This window comes from Phymastichus coffea, unplaced genomic scaffold (genome assembly GCF_024137745.1).
Source record: "Phymastichus coffea isolate CEN01 unplaced genomic scaffold, Cenicafe_Pcof_1.1 PCOF00186, whole genome shotgun sequence".
Lineage (NCBI taxonomy): Eukaryota > Metazoa > Arthropoda > Insecta > Hymenoptera > Eulophidae > Phymastichus > Phymastichus coffea.
Genome location: NW_026706997.1, coordinates 205,631 through 227,299, shown reverse-complemented (window position 1 = coordinate 227,299; position 21,669 = coordinate 205,631). Strand labels below are relative to the sequence as shown.

The 21,669-nt window shown below is 59.3% G+C and overlaps 4 protein-coding genes across 4 annotated transcripts; all 4 read left to right on the top strand.

Annotated features, from left to right (window-relative positions):
* Positions 1-261: 261 nt before the first annotated feature.
* LOC131673608 (uncharacterized) lies at positions 262-3,371 on the top strand. The gene is made up of 4 exons (XM_058951722.1): positions 262-461; positions 1,531-1,740; positions 1,814-2,034; positions 2,295-3,371. The coding sequence occupies exons 1-4, from the start codon at positions 379-381 to the stop codon at positions 2,513-2,515; spliced, it is 735 nt and encodes a 244-aa protein (XP_058807705.1). The 5' UTR covers positions 262-378; the 3' UTR covers positions 2,516-3,371.
* A 116-nt stretch (positions 3,372-3,487) lies between these two features.
* Positions 3,488-5,244, top strand: LOC131673626 (palmitoyl-protein thioesterase 1). Its single transcript, XM_058951752.1, has 7 exons — positions 3,488-3,794; positions 3,954-4,063; positions 4,141-4,268; positions 4,347-4,505; positions 4,572-4,689; positions 4,792-4,950; positions 5,014-5,244. Exons 1-7 carry the CDS (start codon positions 3,635-3,637, stop codon positions 5,137-5,139), a joined length of 960 nt encoding a protein of 319 aa, XP_058807735.1. The 5' UTR covers positions 3,488-3,634; the 3' UTR covers positions 5,140-5,244.
* An 8,930-nt stretch (positions 5,245-14,174) lies between these two features.
* On the top strand, positions 14,175-16,436 carry LOC131673604 (retina and anterior neural fold homeobox protein 2-like). Its single transcript, XM_058951714.1, has 4 exons — positions 14,175-14,335; positions 14,437-14,571; positions 14,632-14,972; positions 15,297-16,436. Exons 1-4 carry the CDS (start codon positions 14,258-14,260, stop codon positions 15,670-15,672), a joined length of 930 nt encoding a protein of 309 aa, XP_058807697.1. The 5' UTR covers positions 14,175-14,257; the 3' UTR covers positions 15,673-16,436.
* A 623-nt stretch (positions 16,437-17,059) lies between these two features.
* LOC131673613 (chitooligosaccharidolytic beta-N-acetylglucosaminidase) lies at positions 17,060-20,050 on the top strand. Its single transcript, XM_058951727.1, has 8 exons — positions 17,060-17,370; positions 17,646-17,733; positions 17,804-17,984; positions 18,053-18,290; positions 18,391-18,715; positions 18,783-19,110; positions 19,174-19,578; positions 19,667-20,050. The coding sequence occupies exons 2-8, from the start codon at positions 17,657-17,659 to the stop codon at positions 19,916-19,918; spliced, it is 1,806 nt and encodes a 601-aa protein (XP_058807710.1). The 5' UTR covers positions 17,060-17,370; positions 17,646-17,656; the 3' UTR covers positions 19,919-20,050.
* The last annotated feature ends 1,619 nt before the right edge of the window (positions 20,051-21,669 follow it).

Genomic DNA, 21,669 nt, shown 5'->3' with positions numbered 1-21,669 from the left:
GAGCGAGCCTCGAATATATATTTATTCGGCGAAAAAAACAGAGAGAAAAAAAAGAGCATCAGGTAGTGTGTTGCTTGGTCGACCGTATACAGGTATGCGAGAGCGCTGAGTGCGCGTGCACCGAGCCGTGGTTACACGTGGTCCGAGTGGTGGGGGCTGTGGCCGCGAGTACGCGATAGAAAGAGAGAGAGAGAGAGAGAGAGAGAGAGAGAGAGAGAGAGAGAACTGCCAAGCCTACACAACTACTGCGGCGGTGACGGCGACGGACGGCAGTAGCGAGCGCACAGCGGCAGAATCAAGCCGCGCTTCGCGAATTCGGTGGGACTGCGTCTTTCTGCATCCAGTGCCTTTCTGTTCAGTGCTCGCGTGTGCGCAGACATGGGCATCGTCTACTCGGCGCTCGCCCCCACGGCAGTCAGGATCGCCTACATCTGCCAGAAGCTCTTCGATCCCAAGTATAGGTACTGATGATCGCCACTTTTTCACGCTTCTCGTCCGCTCGAGTCGAGCCAACGCTAGTCTACCGGGAGAAAGCCGCGTCGCTGGCATTCCGAGAATCCGCGAGGTCAGCAGGATTCAATTCGCGACCGAGCGATCAAATAATCATACGACTCGGATATCTCATCGCAAAAAGGAAAAAAATATCCGAGAATCCAGCGCTCAGCAATCCTCCCGCGCGCTCGCTCGCCGTTCGCTCGATCGACAACATCGAAAATATGCTGACAATTCAATCTCGCGAAAAGCGAAACAGCGATCGTGGGGGGAGAAAAACGCGCGTACGAGTCGCGTGTCCGAAGGTGAGAGAGTCTCCTGAACTCGTCGCGCGCGCGCGCTGCAATAAGGTCGCGCAAAAGGAGCGAGAAGGACTGGCCGAAAGCCGCGTACCGCCACGGCGATCCTCGGCTGTTGTTTCGACTCGCTCGCGAGCAATTAGCGCTGTCGATTGCCGAGCAACAAGTACGTCGGAGTCGTCGCTCGCGACAGCGCCGTCGTCGTCGGAGCTGGTCTTTCGCGCCGCGGCTCAGCCATCCATCGACACGGGCGCGCGAGGCCCCGCGGACCTCGCGGCAGACTCTCGGGGAAAACGCCCCGCGGGAACGCCGCTCGCGGCCGGGTGCACGCGCACTCGCCGCCGCGCCGTGCCACTTTCACTCTCGGCGCGCGCGGAGACGCACTCTCCTTTTGTTTTTTTTTTTCCCCCCTTTCCTTCCTCGGCTCTTCTTTCGCTCGCTCGGCCGCTCGCGGGATCGAGCTCGCGCGATCGACCTGCCGCGGCGCCGGGGCGACATCGATCGCGCGCGCGGCGCCGACGCCCGATCAGCCTGCATCGAGCGATGCGGCGGCGGGCTGCAGGGCGGGCTGGCCGGCGCGCTGCATCGCTGGGCGCTCGGTGCGCGTGCACCGAGCGAGCCTTTCGCCGCGCGCTCGACCCCGCGCGGTGCGCGCGCACTCGGCTACGCTCGCCGCGACACTGCGTCCCGCTCCCATGTGCTCGCCGCCAAGTGTCTCACGGCGCGCCTTCTTTCGCAGTCGCATCGAGGACGTGCCCACGTCGAGCGGCGCCTCGGCGGAGCTGTTGCCGGCGGCCGAGTCGGCTGCGGCGCAGCAGCAGCAGCAGCTGCAGTCGACGCTCGCCACCAAACTGGAGCTGTCCGCGCAGGAGCCGTCGCTGACGCCCGGCACCGTCGAGTGCCGGATCCTCGCTGTCAAGTCCAACTCGCTGCCGCGGTACAGCGCCAGGTGAGTCGCTCGCTCGATGGTCTGTTGTTGTCTCCCTGCTGTTGTCGGCTGACACGCTCGGCGTTGCTTGCAGGTCGTCGGAGTGCAGCATCCACTCGCTCCACCAGCAGAACCGCAGCCGGCGGGCGCGCCAGATCCGCTTCAAGACGAGGCCGTCGAGCTTCGACGGGGCACTCGTCATTCGCACCAAAACGAAGAACGCCGTGATCGTCACCTCCACCCCCAGCCCCCTCGCCGCGCACTGGCACGGCACCTCGTCGTCCGGCTGCTCCTCCGACTCCAACTCCGACTCCGGTGAGACGCGAACCCGCGAACCCGCGAACCCGCGGCTCCTCGCGCAGTCGACGGCGTCCTTGAGCGCCAGTCTTCGTCTGCGAGCGGCCGATTGGCTTTGGCTAATCTGATGATATAACACGCTCGATTAGCATCGACGACGATGGCTTGCGCAATTTGACGCCGCCGCCGCCGGCGAAGGCGGCGATAAGAGGAGCAATTAGCGATGGCAAATGACGCGAGGCGCGCGGTAAAAATACAAAGGCCTGACTGCGTTTCAGAGTCGGACTCGGAGACGGAGCTGCGGGTGAGTGCCACCGCCAGCAACGAGGAGATCGGCAGACAGCCGTCCAAGCTGGCGATGACCGCCGAGCAGGAGCAGGACTTCCGGCTGACTCTCGGCCGTGGACACTTCACGCGTTCGAAGAAGGATCGCTTCCTCAACAATCTCAGGCTGCAGAAGCAATCGATACACCACCACACGGCCCCCACGCCTTGGTGATACCTGGCCTGCGACCTATCCAGCTTTCCACTGTCGCTCTCTCTTTCTCTCTCGCTCTCTCTCTCTCCCTCCCACTTTAGTACTTAACTGATGCAAAGTTCGATCGAGGAGCGATCCTTGTGCAAAGACTGAATTGACTTTATATTCGTTTCTCCGCCTCTTTCCCTCGCCGAGCTGACAAGGCGACGCCTCGAAAAAAAGAAAGGATAGACCATGTAAATACTTTTTATAGCGATTGTTCGCCGTTTCAATGCTAGTCCAGAGAGTCGACTTTGAAATTTCGAACTTGGCCGATCGACGACGAAGATTTAGATTGAACAAGGCGAGGGGAAAGGGACACGAGTGCCGAATAGCTTTCGCGGCGACGCGACGACGGTAGACTCGGCTCGGCGCTGACCGGCCGACAGCCGGAACCGCGAGGCGTCGGACCGGCTTTGTTCGATGCAGGCGCTCCGTCGCGCATACCACGGCGCTCGGCTGGATAGCGCGGGCGTGCGCGACCGGCGACGCGAGCGTAACACGCGCAAATTGTCCCGTGCCCATTGTCATTGTCAAGAGCGCGCTTCCGAGCGAAAGACGACGCGACGGAGCGCAGTCCCGCGTCGCGTCGCGTCCGGCAATCGAGCGCCGAACGCGCGCGCGACATTGTTGATCGTTTCTCCGCGGGCTAATCTTCCGCGCAGTACAATTGTGTCTTAGTGGGGCGGGGAGGGGGGGAGCGAACAACGCGGACGAGGCGGACAGATCCCACGCTTCGTTCGCGTGTCGTGTAGTTTCTAGGTAAATCGCGGAAACACGCTCCGTCCAACTATCGACTCTGCGTCTCGCTCTCTGTTTCTACGAGAGGACAGACAACTCGACGTGCTGTATTTTTATTTTTGCTAATAAAACGAATTGAGTATCTTATATTTATATTGTAATAACAAACCGACTGTCTTATCATTTCATCTTGCCAACCACATTCTACCTTGCCGACTGACGGCCACTGGAAGCTTCGTACATATAGTTGTCAGCTACACCGCAGGCGTCTCTTCGCTCGCGAAAACAGTCTCGGCTAACAAGTGTTTACACACGCTATAAACGTAACAGCGTAGTCTAGTCATTGCCGTAACTTTGTTGATGTCGCGCGAACGTAAACTCGATATAAAAATGTCGAGGTTCCATCGGCTGCTGCAGCTAATCTATCTTATGCTGATCGCCAGTCGCTGTCAGGCGAAAATCACTGGCAAACCGGATAGCTCGTCGACTGCCACTCCGGTGGTACTTTGGCACGGGATGGGTGAGTCACTGCAGGTTAAAATGAAACGCTCCGCTGAAGTGAAAAAAAGATTGTATACGCAAACGGGCATTCGCGAGCATTCGAAACGCCGCGCGAAATGCGCTATGGCCATTCGAACGCGAGCGCGCGGTTGGTAAACACAATTGTAATGCAACGCAGGCGACAGCTGCTGCTTCCCCTTCAGCCTCGGCCAGATCAAAGCGATCCTGGAGGAGCGGATCCCGGGCGTTCGCGTCAAGTCCGTGAAAATTGGCGATAGTCTTGCGCAGGTTCGTCATCGCCGCGGCGCTCGCTCGGAGCGAAAATTCGCACGCGACGATTACAGGAGTGTTTGTTGGCAGCGCAGGACGTGGAGAACAGCTACTTCAGAAACGTTAACGAGCAAGTGCGTCAGGTGTGCGAGGAGCTGGCCCAGGACGAGACTATGAGGCACGGATACAACGCCATTGGATTCTCTCAAGGAGGGCAATTTTTGTACGGCCGACTTTCCTTTTCGCGAGGAGCGCACGCTTGTCGGCTCGATCTCACCGCGTTTCGTTTTGCAAACTGCAGGAGAGCGGTGGCCCAGCGATGCCCGGAGCCGCCGATGCTGAAGCTGATAACGCTGGGCGCGCAACATCAAGGCGTTTACGGGCTGCCCAACTGCGCCTCGCTCGAGCACTATCTGTGCAACCATCTGCGCCAAGTGCTGCACTACGCGGCCTACTTCAAGTACGCGCGGGGCGAAGGGGGAAGGCGAGTCGACCGAGAGCTTGCCGCTAATTTTCGAAATTGCAGGTTTATCCAAGACAAGCTCGTCCAAGCGGAATACTGGCACGATCCAATGAAGGAGGACGATTACAAGAGGAGGAGCATCTTCTTGGCCGATATCAACAACGAGCTACGTATCAACGAGGTAAACACGCTTATCGCCGCGGTGATTAGATAAAAGCGAAAGCGGAAAAAACGAAAGAAATAATGAATCTCGCGACCTTTGGTGTCGCCGCCCGGGCCGCAGACTTACAAGCGGAATCTGAAGCGCCTGGAGAAGCTGGTGCTGGTGAAATTCGAGAACGACACGATGGTCGAGCCGAGGGAGTCCGAGTGGTTCGGCTTCTACAAGCCCGGGCAGGCCGTGGAGACCGAGAGCCTGCGGGAGTCGGCCATTTACAAGGAGGTAAGGCGAGCTCGTCGTCGAGGCTTCGCCACCCTTCTGCATCGAGTCTGCTTTTTGCCGCAGGATCGACTGGGTCTGAGAGAGATGGACGAGGATAACAAGCTGCACTTCTTATCAGTGGAGGGCAACCATCTGCAGTTTACCGACGCATGGTTCGTCGAGAACGTGATCGAGAAGTACCTCAAGTGAAACGCCGCTCGATCTCTCTTTATTTTTGGTAATTGTCACGGCCCGCAGGGGCCAGCCGATCCTGTAAGCTTTTGTACGAATAAAGAGAAAGAGAAAAGAAAGCATCGGAAACGGAGCGATCGTCATTGTCTTCCGGATTAATCACTCGGCGCGCAGGGGCAATCTGTTGATCGAGATCGCGGGATGGCCAAAGAGGGCAGGCATTAATCAAAAGCAGATTAAAACGCGCCGGGGCGCGCGCCGACCGCGGGGCTCCCGTATTAATATGGCAGAGGCGAGCGAGGGGTTGGCTCGGCAAAAAAAGGGGGTCGCACGCGTGCGCGCGAGCGAGCCGGCTCGCTGGCCCCATTAAGAGATTACGTTACGAGTTAGTTCACTTTGCAGCTCTTTGCGTCTTGACTCGATTGTGCCAGCGGCACGCGCGCACACCTACGCCGCCCGCGTTTCCGCGTCAATTAATTCCTTTTTCGGTCTTTTCTTTTTTTCTTTTTTTCTTTTTTTCTTCTTTTTTTTTTTTTTTTTGCCGACGAATGGCTGCGTGGCGGCGAACGCATTGTGCGAGGGCAGACGCGATACGCCGAGAATGCATTTCTTTTTCCGCGGGATCGGAAGGCTACGCGCATTAGCCATTGTGCGTGCGCACGTAGCCGCAAAAAAAACAGTTTTTGCAGCGGGAAGGAGATTAAAAAATTTGGCGGCGAGAGTTAAAATACCCCTTCTGCTTTTTTCTTTCTCTCTCTCTCTCTCTCTCATTCTCGTGCTCTTTGCGCGAGCGAGGCAGGCGCGGAAAAGGAGAAAGTCGGCGGCTGAACTGCATTACGTGATGAGATATCTTTTCCGAAAAAATTGCATGAAGACCTTAAAGAATATAGCCGTGACGAGGCTTTTCTCTCCGTGTTCTTTTTTTTTCCTCTGCTCTTTCTCTCTCGCTCTTTCTCTCTTTGCTATATATATATATATATATATATATATATATATATATATATATATATATATATATATATATATCTTTCTGCACTTTTGTCATGTCGTAATCCCATTCAGCGCGAAAGGTACTTTTTCATATCCATTTAAAATTTCCTTTTCAGATGAATTTGTTTCCAATGCGCCGCGATAACTCTACGTTAGCGCATGAAACTCGAAATATTATGCTACGCGGCGTGGAGTACATTTTTCGAATTGAAGTTACGCCGAACGCGGAGGAAAAAAAAAAATTTTCGCAGCGCTCGTTGAAGTGACCGCACGCGCGCGCGATATCGGCCGATATCGCGCGAATTCGGCTGGAAAGAGATGAGAGGGAAGAAAAAGCAAGAGCGAGAGAGAGAGAGAGAGAGAGTGAAAAGGAGACGTCGCGGGAGTTGAGGTTCGGTCCCCGAAGAGAGCGCGCGTTTGATTTTGCTATCCCTCGCGAGACCTGCCGACAAGTGCCCTCTTTGACGCGACGGCAGCGGGTCACATCCGATTGTCGATCGCGCCTTGCTCTCTCTCTCTCTTTTATCGCCCGACAGATATAAAACTCGCGATTTCGTTTGCGGCCAGCGAAAACGAAGAGCGACTTGGCCATGCTCCACGCGGCCGATTTTTTTCCCTCTTTTTTTTCTTTTTTTTTTTGCGCGCGCTCTTTATTGATTCCACTTGTGATGCGTGGCAGCGTCGAGCATGCATTATCGGAAATTGTTTCTCGTGCTTTCGCGGGCGGCGGGAGGGGAGATAAGAGAGGCAAGTTTTTCGATCACGCTGATGATGATCCGCGCGCGCACAGAGACACAGTCGAGCGAGCGAGAGAGTCGGTATCTCGCGCACAATGCGCCATTGTTTCGCTCGCGGAGGCCGACCGCATGGCCGCTCGCAGTGATGCGCCGCCTAATCAGGCGTCGTTCGGCGACCAACGACGTTACACCCGGCCGCGGGGCGAATCGGCTTTGGCCGGCGTGCGGGTTTTTGCGAGGACGCCGAGCGAAACGGAGCAGCCGCGAGTCGTACGCGCGCGTGCAGCGATGATGAGCCGGACAATGCGGGCATTGTTCGGCGCAGACTCGCGGCGCGCTGATGAATTTCGGCCGCGCCTAAGCGGCAATTTTTTTCGGCTCCCCATCCTCGACGTGGGCGAACAATCGACGGGTCGCAAGAAACGGCCCCCGTGCCCGTCCGGCCGTGCGGGCGCCATTGTCCGCGCGACGTCTCGGCCACGTCGTCCGATCGGGCGCGGTGGCGGCGCTAGAAGAGAGAGAGTAAAAAGTGAAAAAATCGCATCGGATGCCCGAGCGAGCGCACGGGGACAGACGGCGGTGAGCGCTGGCAAAGGGCGCAAAAGGCAGCGCACAGCCGCCAGAGAGAGAGAGAGAGAGAGAGAGATAGAGAGAGGGAGAAGGAGGCGGAGGCGGAGATCCGCGAGTATCTCGTCCATTAGCATCGCGGCTAATTTTCGACAAAGCCTCGCCGTCGCAGTCGTCGTCGTCGTCGTCGTCGTCGGCAACGAGGTAAATAATAATTCCGGCGATGACACAAAAGAACGGGAGCAGCGGCTGGTTTTTCTCTGCCTGTCTCTCTCTCGCTCTGTGTATCCGCGCCGCAATTGCATAGGCTCCCTCTCGGTTCATTGTTTCGGGATTCTCCTCCTCCCGGCTGGCGTATATATGCGTCGGTAGGCAGCCCCGTTCGAATGGAAGATGGCTGCTCTGCCGTATCGCTCCTCGCCAATCAATTCCATTGCGGCTGAAAAGGAAGGATTTTAATATTGCAGCCCGGGATGGGCACAAGGCGGGGGGCGGGGGGGTCGGGGGCGATAAGTGCATAAAAAGGGGCTGCACAAAGGCCGGCAAGAGCTTCGCCGCGGACGGGCTGCGAGCTAATGCACGGCTCCGCCGAAGAGGCTGTCAGCGATGCAGAGCCCGGGGCTGCCGACGGGACGGACGCTGTCTCCGCGGGGCTCTTTATTCCGCGCCTTTTGACGCGCCCTTTGAGGCATCATCGGCGACAGACGCGCAGCCGCTCGCGCGCTACACTCTTGGCGATTTAGCGCAATTGCAGAAGCGAATCGGGACGACGCCGAGGCGAGAGTCGCGCGTGTGCGCGCGGCGAACGCGAGGGAGACAATGGGCCCGAGCGTACGCGTCGCGGCGCGCGGCTCATTACGCGCCGCCCGCCCGCCGTCGCGTATCGGAAACCTCGAAAGCAAAGACCGGAGAGAGCATTTGTTTAGCGAATTGCCGCGACGACGAGATATGTGGAGCGCCGCCGCCGCCGCCGCCGCTACTTTTTTTTTCGTGCAGCTGTGCGCTGCATTGTCGTCGAGCTTTTCGCGAAAAATAGCAGAGACACACACACACAGGGACCGGCTATGCGATAGTTATCAAATGCGTCCCTCTCTCTCATCCCCTTTTCAGGCAGCCTGATTTCTAATAAGCCCGAGTGCAGCGCGCTGATTTCCGATGGAGCGCGCGCATCGGCATCTCGTTGTTTCGCGGAGGAAACAAAGGGGGGGGGCGCATGACGTACGAGGTTAATGCGCGCGGGCTTTTGTGCGGCGAGCGCGGCGTCTCGACGTGGCCCGAGCCGGCGACGAGACGCAGCGGGAGGCCGCGACGGAAGACGCGTCGGCCAAATCGACGATCGCATGGTCAGCGCGCCGCGCCGGGGGCAATCATCGCTCGCCCGCGCGCCAGCCGAAACAATGTCGAAACCTCATCAGCCCCGCAGCCGCGGCGGCACAAAGCTGCCTCCTCGTTATTTCCATCTCAATTAATATTTTAATCAAGCCCTCTATGTTGCTGCGCCGGCTCGTTCCATTTACGCCCTCCTGCACATCGGCTTCCCTTCTCTTGCCACTCCCCCCTCCCCCGCCCGCTTTCTTCTCTCTCTCTCTCTCTCGCTCATTGCGATCCAATACTGGCGGCAACAATGGACCGACGTGCTCTATGACTTTTGCGCTCGCTCCCATCATCCGCGCGGGGCCGATTCATTTATACGTTTGTAGGCGGATCCGCGCGCCACGCATCTTTTTGTGCCCGGCGCGCCGATTGAATGACGCGGGCGCGCTCTTCCGCCCCCCTCCTCCGCGCGGCCCTTTCAGCCGAGACTTCATTATGCGCGCCGAATATCCGCGCGGCGCTGCGCCTCTCAGCTAATTATGCCGAGCGCGCGCGGATAGCAGGTGCCCGGTTGCGAGCAGTCGGGGCGCGCGATATCGTCCGAACGCGAGAAAAGGACCACGCGGCGATCCTCGAGGCGCGCGCGTACGCGACGAGTCGACGCGCATAATAGCTCCGATCCCCGGCCGAGCCGCGCGTGCCGAAAAACACACAACGCGGGCGCCGATCCGGTTCGCGTCACAATGCTCGGCCTCGGCGCGCAATAGTAAACCAATCAACAAGTTCATCGCGAGCGCCCCCCCCCCCCTCTCGAAGCCGGTGCTCGCTCGACGGCCAACAGCCATATGTCGACCCCTCGCTGCACGCATCAAAGCACGCGCGCGCGCCAAATGGATCTTTAAGCGCGCGACTCGTCGGCCAGCGCCGGATTGACGCTTCGATCGGGCGCGCGATGAATGAGCGCGCCGGGGGACTCGCCGGCAAGTCGATTACGCTGCGCGACAGCGGAAAACAAAAACAAAGAAAAAAAAAAAGAAAAAAAATAACGGAAAGCGACGCGATTGTCGAGCGGCTGAAAGGCGTCTGCGCGAGCATTGTCGCGCACGGCTCCGTAACGCGATGAGCCTCGATTAGGACGGCGCGGGCGCGCGCTGATGAACGACCACGTCGAGCCGCGCGCAGCCTGCCAATCCGCCGGCCCATTGTGGCCGTCCGAACTTTGCGCGGACGCGCGCTCGTTAATTAATCGCCGGCCGGCGCGGCGGAAAGGAGGGGGGGGGGGGGAGGGTCAAGAATAGCGCGGGGCCGAGTTGGAAAGCCGAGACGAGAAACGAGGTTGGCATTGCGGCGGCCGCGCAGATACGAGTTTAGCGGCACAAAGCACGCGCGAGCTCGACGATCGCGGGTAGTCATCGCCGCTCGGCTCTCTCTCTCTCTCTCTCTCTCCCTCGTACGCGGGCGCGCACACACGTACACGCGCGCGCGACACACGGATATTTAAATGAATCGGCCGCGCGCGCGCGCGCCGTGTGTGTGCGAGCCCTTTTCGCCGAGCAGCTTTCCATTCCGCAGCCCTCGCTCGCCGACTCTCTGTCGTAGTTTCTAATTAATCAGCTAGCTGCGCCACAGCCGGGGAACCCGAGCGAAGTTCTGTGCTCGGCCACGGACATAGACGCGCTTGCGGTGCCGACGCTCGCTCATTCAGCGCGACTTTTCGACCGTCGGCTGATCGGCGCGCGGCCGGCCGATCAGCCGTGCTGATCGTCGCCCGGCCCGGCGTTCTCGCCTGCGCCGTTGCCGCCTCGACGGGGCCTTGATCGAACTGCCGACGCCAGTTGCCAGCGAGGCTCGCGGGGAGAAAAGGGAACACGAGCGAGGCGCGCTCCCATCCGCCGCCGCAGAAGTAACGAATTAAGGCAGAAAGAGAGAGAGAGAGAGAGAAAACAGCGAGCTAGCGGGTTAAAAAAAAATAGAGGCGGAGGAGAGACAATAGCGAGCGAGTCGCGGCGCCCTGGGAGTCGCGCGCGTAACTAATTACAGAGCCGTTCGCGGCTCGCCGGCGGAAAGAGCGGAGGCTCGGCATTGGCTAATTGCAATTAGCGGGCTAATTTGGATGAGCGGGAGGAGGGCTGGCTGGGGGAGCGCTGGGCGGGTGTTTCCGATCGATCGATCCTCGAAGGGGTTGATCCGCGGGAGCTGCTCGGGAAAACATTTAAATAGCTCTCCGGCGGAGCGGCTGAAAGGAAGGGAGCCAATAGTGGTTTCGCGTCGGCCGTTGCCCATAGAAAAGCCGCACGGTCGGCCGACAGAGGCTGTGCGCGGAGAGAGAGAGAGAGAGAGAGCGAGCGCGGCGGCTCCTTGAAACTCCGGCTGCGCGGCGTATTGGATGCGTTTAATTACCGGTAAAATATCGTTAATTACTCGGCAGCGCGGCAACGAAAGAGCGCCGCAAAGTTCCGGCCAACTTCACAGACGCCTACCCCCGGCGACCCCCCGCGATCGCTTGGAAGCCCCGGCCGGGGGCTCGGCCGCGCCGACGACGCTCCGTCCTCTCGACGGCGAGGTCGAGCCGCGTCAAGTGGCGGCTTCGATCGCCGCGAGAGCCTCAATGGCGCGCCCCGATTACGGCGGCGCCGCGCGGAAAGCCATTCTCGTAATCGCGGACGCTTCTCGCCGGCAATCTCCCGGCGACGCGTCCGCGCCGGCCCGACGCCCCGCGACAATGCGCGCCTTAATAACGATAATGAGGCGGCGCCCTCGCGGCTCTTCCTCGCTGGTTCCTTTCTGCGGAGGTGTGCATGCGTGCGGCCGCGATGTGCTCGCGCCTCCGCGAGCTCTCCGGCCCGCGTCTCGCCCGCGACAATGGCGACGACGCGCCGCCGGACGATCGCCTCCCCGCGCCACCCCCCCGCGCGACGCCGCCGCCGACTGCGCGCGAGGGATCGCGGCCCGCGAACCCGATCGGGACGGGATCTCGGCGCTCGCTCTACAGCCATTCGATTCGCTCGCGAGCGCGCGGCAAAAGCGGCCGAAACGAGGCGCGCGCGCCTGTCTTGAGGCAGATGAGAAATGTGTATAGCGGGCGAGATGGCACTAATTAAAAAGGCTCGCGTAAACAAAGGGCGAACCCAATAAGTTGGCGAATGGAGATGATGAAGAGGTCGGGCGTTCCGGCGGGAGACGGGGCTGGGACGCGGGGGGGGGGGGGGGGGGTGGAGGCCGTAATTGTTTTTCCCTGGCGACGGAAAATTTTAATCTCGGCTCCTCCGCGGCGACAGACGCGGGGCTGGCGTCGAAACGCGCCGACATTGTGCAGACGCCGCATAACGCAGCAATAACACGGTTCCCATTATACGTCGAGCCGCGGAAAAGGGAGTCGCTCTCGCGGGCGCGCGGAGTGATTGCGGAGCGTGCCCGGATCAACGCGCCCCCGCGCGCCCGCGGCTCCCCGCTCGCGGTCCTCGTCTTCACCTGCGCGCTCGCCGATGCCCGCGCGCCGGGGCGCGGAATAACGAGCGCGAGCCGGGCGCGCCGCGCGTGATCGGATAAAGGAGCGCCGAGGCAGCGGCGCACAATGCCGGGAGAAAGAAATCAATTAGCGGCGCGGGGGAGCGAGCGGAAAAAAAACAAAGCGAGAGAGAGAGAGAGAGAGAAGCGGAATCGAGCTCGCCGACGAATGAATCGGAGCGGGCGGGCGCGCGGGGCATTGTTTGGGTTTTCAGCGATGGGCGTGCGTGCGCGCACACGCATTGTCTCGGGCCGTCGCTCGGTCTGCACTTTAATTATCGCGCCGCCGTCGTCGCCGATTGTCCCGCGGCTCCGCAATCGCCGTCGGTGCGTCGCGGGGCCGCGCGCGCGCGCTGACCTGTCGGGCCGATCGAGGCAGCGGGGCGCGCGAGCGAAAAGCGCGACGGGACGAAAAAAATCAGTCGGATCTCCCTCCGGCGGGCGCGACCCTCGGCACGGACGCGGCCTGCTTCCGCGAAGGGGGCGGAGCCGCGCGCTAATCGCCGCGCCGATTTAAATTAATAAGGGCGTTGCCGACATTGTTGCCGGCCAATGGCGCCGGGCGCCGATACAGTGCCGGCGCGCGGCGATTCACGCTCGGGCTGCTCCTTGGAGAACCTCCTCGGCGAGCGCGCGCGCGCGCGCGCGAGAGAGGAAGGAGTCACGGCGGAGCCAGCCGGAGAAAGAGAGAGAGAGAGATTACGTAAACGCCGAGAGAGGCACCAGGATCAGACAGAGGCACACAGCCCGGGGCCATGTAATTCATTACTAAAGCAATCTCTCGCCCCACCCCCTCTCTCCCGCCCCCGCCCCGCAGGCCCGCGCGCGCGTTCGCCCTTATAATATAAAGAAGAAAAAAAAGCGCGCTGCTACACCGGCGGGAGGAAAAAAGCGTTGCGAATAGAATAGCGCGAGGGGGTCGGTGAGGGCGGGAGGGGGGGAGGGGGGCGCAACAAAACAGAATGAAGCACAAAGCGCTGTTTTCATAATTAAAAAGATTGCGCGCTTTTCCCTCTCTGGCGCTCGCTCGAGCGAGGCTATCTCTTTTTCCGTATTCTTCATTTTCCTCGCTCATTGTTAGGACGACGACTCGCTCGCTCTCTCGGGGCCTCTTGTTTGCCCGACGCCACCCGGCCTTCGCCACCGTCGGCAATTTCTTACTCCTTTTAATCAGGCTCGCTGCGCCCGCCGGACTCTGTCCTGTCCGCCGCTCGCGCGATCTACTCTATTTCTAATATCTCTTTTCTGCGCGCTTTGCCAACTTTTCCGCCCCCGGCCTCTCTCTCTCTCTCTCTCTCTCTCTCTGCGCCGACTTGTTTCGGGTACAAGCTACGTACGTCAACTCGCTTGCGCTTTTTCTCTTTCCGCCTCCCGCCCCCCTTCGCGGCGCTGGTTGGAAAATGCTCGGCTCGCAAGGCCGATCGCCACCGCCGATGCTGCTCGTTTCGCGCTCTTCCGCGAGGTTTTCTTTTCGTCTTCGCCACTACTCCGCGGGACTCGCGCCGACACGCGTTGAATCGGGATACTCCGATCAGAGCGGAGAGAGGAACCCGCGCGAGCTCGCAAACCGACATCTCGCAGCTTTCGAAACTGGCGCGCGGGACCGAGTATCCAGTGATCGAAAGCCGCGAAGAATTGGCGAGCGCGAACTCGATTCGGTACGCAAAGACGCCCACGAGGACGAGTTGGACAGGTAGGACAGAGAAGCGGTCGAGGAGGTCGAAAAAAGAAGCGGGGGGAGGGGGCGAAAGAGAGCGAGAAGGAGCGGGCGTCGGAGCTTGCGCGGGCGCGGGACAGGCATTGAATTCCCGCCCCTCGGCGAGCGGCCGGGCCAATGGGTGTCGAGAGCAACCCCACCGCGCAAGGGTGGAGAGCGCGGCGCGCTCGCGAGACGACAAGACACGCCAGCCAGCCGCCAGCCAGTCGAGGTCGCGCGCGCGCATCGCCAGCATGCCGTCGCGCAGTCGCCGCGCCTAACTCTGTGCTGGGGCCGACGGAGCGACGCGCAGCGCTCGAGAGCCATGGCCGGGCCTTACCTGTCGCCGCTGGGGCCCCAGGCGGACCTGCTCACCGAGTACATGTTCGGCAGGCGGCGCCAGGTCAGTGTACATTTTTGCCTAGCCCTCCCCGCCCCCCGCCGACTCCGCTCGGCCGCCCCGGGCCCCGCGCCGCCGTCACTCACCCGCGCGTGCTCCCGCAGAGACGCAACAGAACCACCTTCACGCCGCAGCAGCTGCAGGAGCTGGAGTCGCTGTTCCAGAAGACCCACTACCCCGACGTCTTCCTGCGGGAGGAGGTGGCGCTGAGGATCTCGCTGTCGGAGGCGCGCGTGCAGGTACGGCGCCGAGGCGCGCGCTCGGCCGGCCGGGACTGACTCGCGGCTCGCGGGCCGCAGGTGTGGTTCCAGAATCGACGGGCCAAGTGGCGCAAGCAGGCGCGCCTGCAGCTGCTGCAGGACGCCTGGCGGATGCGCTGCCTCGGCCTCGGCGGCGCGGCGCCGCTCCTGCTGCGGCCCCCGGCGCCCGGACTGCCGCAGCCCGACCAGCAGCGCGCGGACCCGGCGGCCTCGCCGCCGCCGCCGCCGCCGCAGCATCCCCCGCCGTCGACGCAGCCGCCCCCGCCGACGGCCCTGCAGCCGCCGACCTCCCAGCCGCTGATCGTCTCGCCCGCCGGCGACAAGCTCGCCGCGGACGCCAACGTCTGCCGGGACTACAGGATCTTGCCGCCGCCTCACGGGTCAGTGTGTCGCCCTTCGTCGCCCTTTCGCGTGCCGGGCCCCGTCGCGAGCGTCGCCTTTCGACGTTCGAGCTCGCGGTCGTCGTCCGCGCCGCGCGAGTCAGCCGCGCGACCGCGTCGCGCTCTTTGTTCTTCCGCCTCGTTCGTCGCCGATGCGAATTATGCAAATGGCTCGAGCTATCCGCGGACGCCAGAAGGCCGCGACGTTTGATCAACTGCTCCGCGGAATATTTTTCACGACGACTCGCGTGGAACTCTCCGATCGAGCGAGCGCACGTGCGCGTATCCAGTCGCGACGGCTAATCCCCGATTGCGTGCTTGCAGCTTTGGACTCGCTCGGGAGAAATCACCGGACAGGTCGAAGCGCGGCTGCGGCTCGCCGTCCTCGAGTCCGCCTGCGCTCTCCTCGTCGTCCGAGAGCGAGGGCGGCGGCGGCGGCGGCGGCCCGCTGCAGCGCGCGGCCCCCCAGGAGGCGGAGATCGACTTGACCATGAAGTCCGCGGGCCCGGCGGCGATGCTGCGATCGCCGCTGGCGCAGCCGCCGCCGCCGCCCCAGCCGCTGTTCCACCAGCTGGCCGCGCATCACCATCACCTGCAGCAGCATCACCTCCAGCACCACCTGCACCAGCCGACGGACCTCAGCCCCTCGCACTCGCCCGACGAGCCGCTCGACGTCACGCTCAACGGCCCCAAGAAGTAATCCGCACGGACTCGCGTCGGCGCGTCGCAGGCGTGGCGACTGGGACGCTCGGGAGGCGCTCGATTGGCAAGGACCCTCGCGGATCCGCTCGCCGGCGGCATGCCCCGGCGCGATCGAGGACGTCGATCCGTTGCCTCTCGAGCCTCTCGTTTATTATCGCGCGTGCGAGCTGGAGCTGACGGTCCGAGTTGGCGAAACGACCGAGCGTTGGAAAATATAGCTGATTAGTCGAATGTTTCGCTCTGAGATCCACTTAATTTACGACGCATTGCAAGCCAAGTGATACGGCGATGTCCCCTAATATTTTTGTACAATTATGCGTTTGCGTGCACACCGACATAGACGCGGTAGCCTTTGTTTGCCGTAAGTGGCAGTGGCATTGATGGCTTCACTCTAGTCACGATTTTAGTCGCGAAAGCAGATACGCGCATCCGCTCACTCGCAAAACACTTGAGTTCTGCCTTTTAATGATGTGTATCATACTCGCATTTTATATAATCCAAAATGTACATAATTCACATTAGATAACCAAGAGAAATGTAAATTTGATCGACCCGACAGATAAAGGATGAACAATTGTCGTGGCGACGATTGGTTAATTCATTGTATTTGCCCAGTATAAGTATTTCTCGTTAACGAAGCAAGAGCAAAAACCTAAGTGAATTTGTAAGAATAATCGCATGAGCTAATTCTATAATATGTGTAGTTAAGTAAATGAAAAAAAAAATAAGCGCTTATAAATAAAGAATACCATACGAGTACTATCAAAGGAACGCTAGCTATTTCACTCTCTCTCTCTCTCTCTCTCTTCCCCGCGTACGCACAGTCACAGATGCCCATGGACAATAAACGCCGATTGCAAATGAGGGAGCGCGCGATTATCGTTGCCCGCATGCATTAAGGCTCTGCTCGACTTGCGGATCGCGGGCTCCTCGCGAGTGCTCTTGGCTTTTGTTCGTTTGCAAGCCATTTTTTTCTCTCTCTCTCTTCCTTTTTTACGCTCCGCGCGCAAAGCGAGTCGTAAATCGAGGTCGAGTCCGCGTGGCGATTTTATGCGTGAGTTGTACCTATTTATCGCTTGCATTTATCTGTCTCGCACTTCCTGTTATAAGACAGTTCAAAGCACTTCATGTTTATTTACCACATTACGTTAACGTATCGGCGTCGTTTGGCTTTGTGCTCACTTAATCGTTGCGATCGCGCGCGCGCGGCTGCACCGCCGTGAGACGGCATTTGCGAGCGCTGGAAAATTACGAAAAAAGAAGCCGCGGCAACGCGGGCGGCGATAACGCGCGCAGCGCCGCGGCCCGAGAGCCGAAAAAGGAACGATCGGCGGGAGAGAAGTGGCGACAATCGTGACTGACGACCAGAGGAGGCACGAAGACGCGCAGGCAGGAGCCAGTCGGACTCGGCCGCGACCTCAATTGGCTAAACGCGCTCCTCCGGCCGACGCATCGAGGCAAGGCGGCGCGCGTAATTGCGCCGAGACGCCGTCGCGGCCGCCCTCGCTCGAAATCGGAAAGAGCCGCGCGCGCGCATCGATCCGGCGCCGCGCTGCTCGGCTGGCGCGCGGCGCGCGCCGCCGGCTATATTGCCAGGCGGCTGGACGCTCGTCGGCTCAGTACGACGCGGCGCGCCGCAACGCTCGCGATCGTGTGCCGCGCGCTGCCCGGGTCCGCCGACTTCCCCAGCGAGCAGGTAAGCCGGCCGGGATTGTCGGGTTCGATCGGCGCGCTCGAGCTCGGCGTGTAGCCCAATCAGCCGTCGGGCTGTGGGGGGCCGTAAAAATAGCAGCGTCGGCGCGGCTATAGAGCGGCAGCGTCGAGCGGCTCGGCCCGCGCGGCACGTACGCGCGCGCGCTCGGGAGAGTCCATGAATTATTGCGTGATCGCGAGAGCGACGATCGAGCGGCTGCGCGCGCGGCAGCTCGGTCGTCCGCTCGTTTTCCAACTGACGAGCTGATTCGCTTGTAGATCGATCGAGGATGCGGGCGCTGCTGTGCTCGTTCGCTTGTCTGCTGGTCTTCGGCGAGGTCAGCGATGCACGAAGAGGAGCCGCCACGTGAGTCGCATTTACGATCGAACGACGAGGTCTCGTCGAGTTGATCGAGTGGTAATCGCTGGGCTCGTAGGTTTCACCGAACGTACGAGTGCGCGCAGGGCCACCGGTGCCAGCGCACCGCGCGGCCGTACGAGCTGGCCAACGCGGTCGGCGGCTCGCGGCACGCCAGCTTGCAAGCCTGTCGGCTGGTCTGCTCCCCGAGCGCCGGGCTTTGGCCGATTCCCACGGGCCCCATGACCACGGGAGCCAACGTGAGTTCGTCGCCCTCCTCGCCGCGACGCGTCCCACGAGCTGTCCGCGGACGATGTTTTCGTTGCAGTATCTGCCGGTCAACCCGGAAAGCCTGCGCTTCCCGAAGGTCAACGGCCTCGGCAAACAAGCGGGAGTGTTCCTGAAGAGCTCGTTCGACGCGTTCAAGAGGAGCCTGCAGGCGAGCTGCGGTCACGAGTGCGAGCCGGCGAGAAGGAAGGTCGACGTGCGCCTGGCGGTCGAGTCGTCGAACCTCTACCTCGGCTGGGAAACGAACGAGGCCTACAGTCTCGAAATAGCAACAATGGGTATAAGATTTAACGATCGCTCGAGCCAAAATTGTCGAACAATGGCGAGCGCAGAAAAGGAGCGTAGGTAACGCGAGAATAAACGACCCACCGTTCCCAGGATCCGACGTGACGGTGATAATCTCGGCGGCGACCGTGTACGGCGCTCGACACGGCCTCGAGACGCTGTCGCAGCTGATAGTGCCGGTACCAGGGTCGAACGGGACGAGCGGGCTGGTCATGCTGGACAGCGCCAACATTCGCGACAAGCCGGTGTTCCAGCATCGCGGCCTGCTGATCGACACCGGCCGCAACTTCCTGCCGGTCCGCGACATCCTGCGGACCATCGACGGGCTCGCCTCGGTGAAGATGAACGTGCTGCACTGGCACGCGACCGACACGCAGAGCTTCCCCATCGAGATACGCGGCGTGCCTCTCATGGCCATGTGAGCACGAGGCCGCGGCCGGCGAGAGACGGAGATCGGTAGACACGGGACGCTCGTCGTGTTTCAGGTACGGAGCCTACGGCCCGGACAAGGTGTACAGCGTGGAAGACATGCAGCAGATAGTGCGCCACGCGAACTCGAAGGGCGTGCGAGTCATCGTGGAGATCGACTCTCCGTCGCACGCCGGCGCGGGCTGGGAGTGGGGCGAGTCCGAGGGCCTCGGCAAGCTGGCCGTCTGCGTGAACCAGCTGCCTTGGCGCGACTACTGCATCCAGCCGCCCTGCGGACAGCTCAATCCCGTCAACCCGAACACCTTCGACGTGCTGAGGAGCATCTACAAGGAGCTGCTGGCCACCTTCGGCAGGAACCAGATGATGCACCTCGGCGGCGACGAGGTACTGCCGAGCGCGACCGACGCCGCCGTGGCGCACGGCTCAAGATAACGATCTGCTCGGCAGCTCTTCATCGACTGCTGGAACTCCACGGAGGAGGTGACGCAAGGGATGTCGAAGATGGACCTGGGCAGGACGAGCGAGGACTTCCTCAAAGTCTGGTCGAGCGTTCACAAGAGGGAGCTGGAGATACTGGACGAGGAGAGCCAGCAGGACAAGAGCAGCGACAAGGCGATCCTCTGGAGCTCGCAGCTGACCGCGCCCGAGCACATTGAGAGCTACCTGGACAAGGCCAAGTTCGTGGTGCAGACTTGGGTGGAGGCCGACAAGGACCTGAACGCCAGGCTACTCGACTTGGGCTACCAGCTGATCGTCTCCACGAAGGACGCCTGGTACCTCGACCACGGCTTCTGGGGCTCGACCAAGTACCACAGCTGGCGGGACGCCTACAACAACCGGATCCCGCAGCACGTGAGCCACTCTCGCGGCGGCGGCGGCGGCGGCGTCGTCGTCGCCCCGGCGAAGAGGCACGCACCCAACGCTCCGCCTTGAATTGCAGCAAGGAGTGCTCGGGGGCGAGGCCTGCATGTGGGGCGAGTACGTGGCGAGCGGCAGTCTGGACGCGCGGGTCTGGCCGCGCGCGGCAGCCGTCGCCGAGCGGCTCTGGAGCGACCCCCCCTCGAAGGGCAGCACCGCCGAGGCCGAGCCCCGACTGCAAGCCCACATCGATCGGCTCAGGCGCAGAACCCGAGTGCTCGCCGATGCCATCGCTCCCGAATGGTGCGACCAGCACGAAGGACAATGCCAGTGAACTGTGATAATTCATACTTGTGTTATGTACATACCCTCGTTAACGATTTGTCGTTTCCATGTGGAAAGCCTTTCATTTTTATATATACATATATAAAGGAAGGAAGGAAAGAAACTTTACCTTCTATTTATGAAACTGATCATCCCGACAGAGTAGTGTGCATATAGGGTGTTTACACTTGCTGCAATGCATCACGAGAGCGCAGTGGAAGCGACACACCCTGACTTGTTTTTAAAACGTTTCTTCCTGAAACAAAGCGTTTTGGAAACTCATTGGATTGCTGTCGGTCCTCCCACGTTGCTGAAAATTCTACGATTGTTATAGCCGCCTGCATATGAAAACAACAATCGACCGAAAGCCAGTAACTCCCAAGCAGGAGAGGGACAGTTGACACCCTGTCAGCGATTAACTCCCCCGTTGCGAAGCTTTCAACGACGCCCAGCGGTGCTAAAGTACAAAAAACTTTTCTGGTCCAAATTTCATCTCCCAGCAATTGATATTGAAATTCGTAAATTTCGAAACATATTTCGTTGAAAACTACTCTTCCCTCCCCCGCACTTTATCGGTCTTCTTTGTCGAGTGGATTCCAGTTCTTGCAAGCTCGTTATGATAATGAATATTTATAATTATAACGAATAGTTTGATAATGATACTCACAAATTTTTGCTAACAAAAAAAAATCATCAAATCTTCTGTACGTATAAACTCCATAATTACCAATGATAGTAGATTGAAGGAAAATTGAAGTACTGTATTACCAATCTTAAATATAGTTTATTTTATTCGTTATCGTACGTCAACTAACAACAGGTCTACGAATGAATTTTTTTATAAACACATTTTTTACTATTTCATCGCAAGTCTGATCTGGGTGCTATAGAAGCCAACACCCAAGACTTATTTTATTCAAGGACCAACTAACAAATGACAGAGAAAAAAGTTTTTACTTTTTTGCTAACTATATTTAATGGCATTAATCAATTATCAGTTACTATTAATTATTAGTTATCTTTAAAAAACCAATTCTGGCTGCTATCTTTTAAGACATCAACAAAACGACTTTACTGGCTACGAGCTCTTACAGGTGTTAATGCCACTGTTCTTAGGAATATAAAATTCGTAGATGAATTCATGCGTTAACAAGATTTAGGTATAATATAAGTGATGTAAGTGCTGGTGTTATTTAAAACGTATGGTTACCACGCATAAACGAGGGACGTTATATTGTAATATCTCCTCTCCTATCTACGCTTTTGGTTTGCGCGCGCAACTCACGTGAATTTAAATAAGAATTAAAACGTGGTTCAGGTAACTTTTGAAAAGAAAAGACAAAATTTACTTTGAAGAAGACTAACTACCCGTAAGCCCTATATATATTTATGTGAAAATAACAGAGCCAACTAAACGGTTCGGTAGCGAAATTGAGTCTGAACTCGCGATGCGGCGTCTCAGCTCCGCTTGATGCTGCTTGCTGTCATTCGCGCGTGCGGGGGAGGGAAAAGGACGTCCCTTTTCTGGGCACTGGCGAATTAGGAGGCTGGGTTTCTCCCCTGGCTCTCAGCCTCGACCTCTGTTCTCTCCTCGCTGATGGTCCACACGTGCGGCGTAGCTGTTCGCAATGGTGACAAAATTTAATGGGCTTTCGGCGGAAAATCCATTAAATTTTAACGATTTGACAGTCGTCAAAAAAAAGTTGTTTTTCCTTTTTTTTTTTTTTTGAACCATCCTATACGACCCGCTGTGTCGTAGCA

Bases quoted from the DNA above. Each gene is read 5' to 3' on its own strand.
- LOC131673608 (XM_058951722.1), top strand. From the start codon at position 379: ATGGGCATCGTCTACTCGGCGCTCGCCCCCACGGCAGTCAGGATCGCC. The intron at 1,741-1,813 runs GTGAGTCGCTCG...CGTTGCTTGCAG, and splicing joins CTGCCGCGGTACAGCGCCAG to GTCGTCGGAGTGCAGCATCC. The intron at 2,035-2,294 runs GTGAGACGCGAA...ACTGCGTTTCAG, and splicing joins CGACTCCAACTCCGACTCCG to AGTCGGACTCGGAGACGGAG.
- LOC131673626 (XM_058951752.1), top strand. From the start codon at position 3,635: ATGTCGCGCGAACGTAAACTCGATATAAAAATGTCGAGGTTCCATCGG. The intron at 4,064-4,140 runs GTTCGTCATCGC...TTGGCAGCGCAG, and splicing joins TTGGCGATAGTCTTGCGCAG to GACGTGGAGAACAGCTACTT. The intron at 4,269-4,346 runs GTACGGCCGACT...TGCAAACTGCAG, and splicing joins TCTCAAGGAGGGCAATTTTT to GAGAGCGGTGGCCCAGCGAT.
- LOC131673604 (XM_058951714.1), top strand. From the start codon at position 14,258: ATGGCCGGGCCTTACCTGTCGCCGCTGGGGCCCCAGGCGGACCTGCTC. The intron at 14,336-14,436 runs GTCAGTGTACAT...GTGCTCCCGCAG, and splicing joins TGTTCGGCAGGCGGCGCCAG to AGACGCAACAGAACCACCTT. The intron at 14,973-15,296 runs GTCAGTGTGTCG...GCGTGCTTGCAG, and splicing joins ATCTTGCCGCCGCCTCACGG to CTTTGGACTCGCTCGGGAGA.
- LOC131673613 (XM_058951727.1), top strand. From the start codon at position 17,657: ATGCGGGCGCTGCTGTGCTCGTTCGCTTGTCTGCTGGTCTTCGGCGAG. The intron at 17,985-18,052 runs GTGAGTTCGTCG...TTTTCGTTGCAG, and splicing joins CCATGACCACGGGAGCCAAC to TATCTGCCGGTCAACCCGGA. The intron at 19,579-19,666 runs GTGAGCCACTCT...CTTGAATTGCAG, and splicing joins ACAACCGGATCCCGCAGCAC to CAAGGAGTGCTCGGGGGCGA.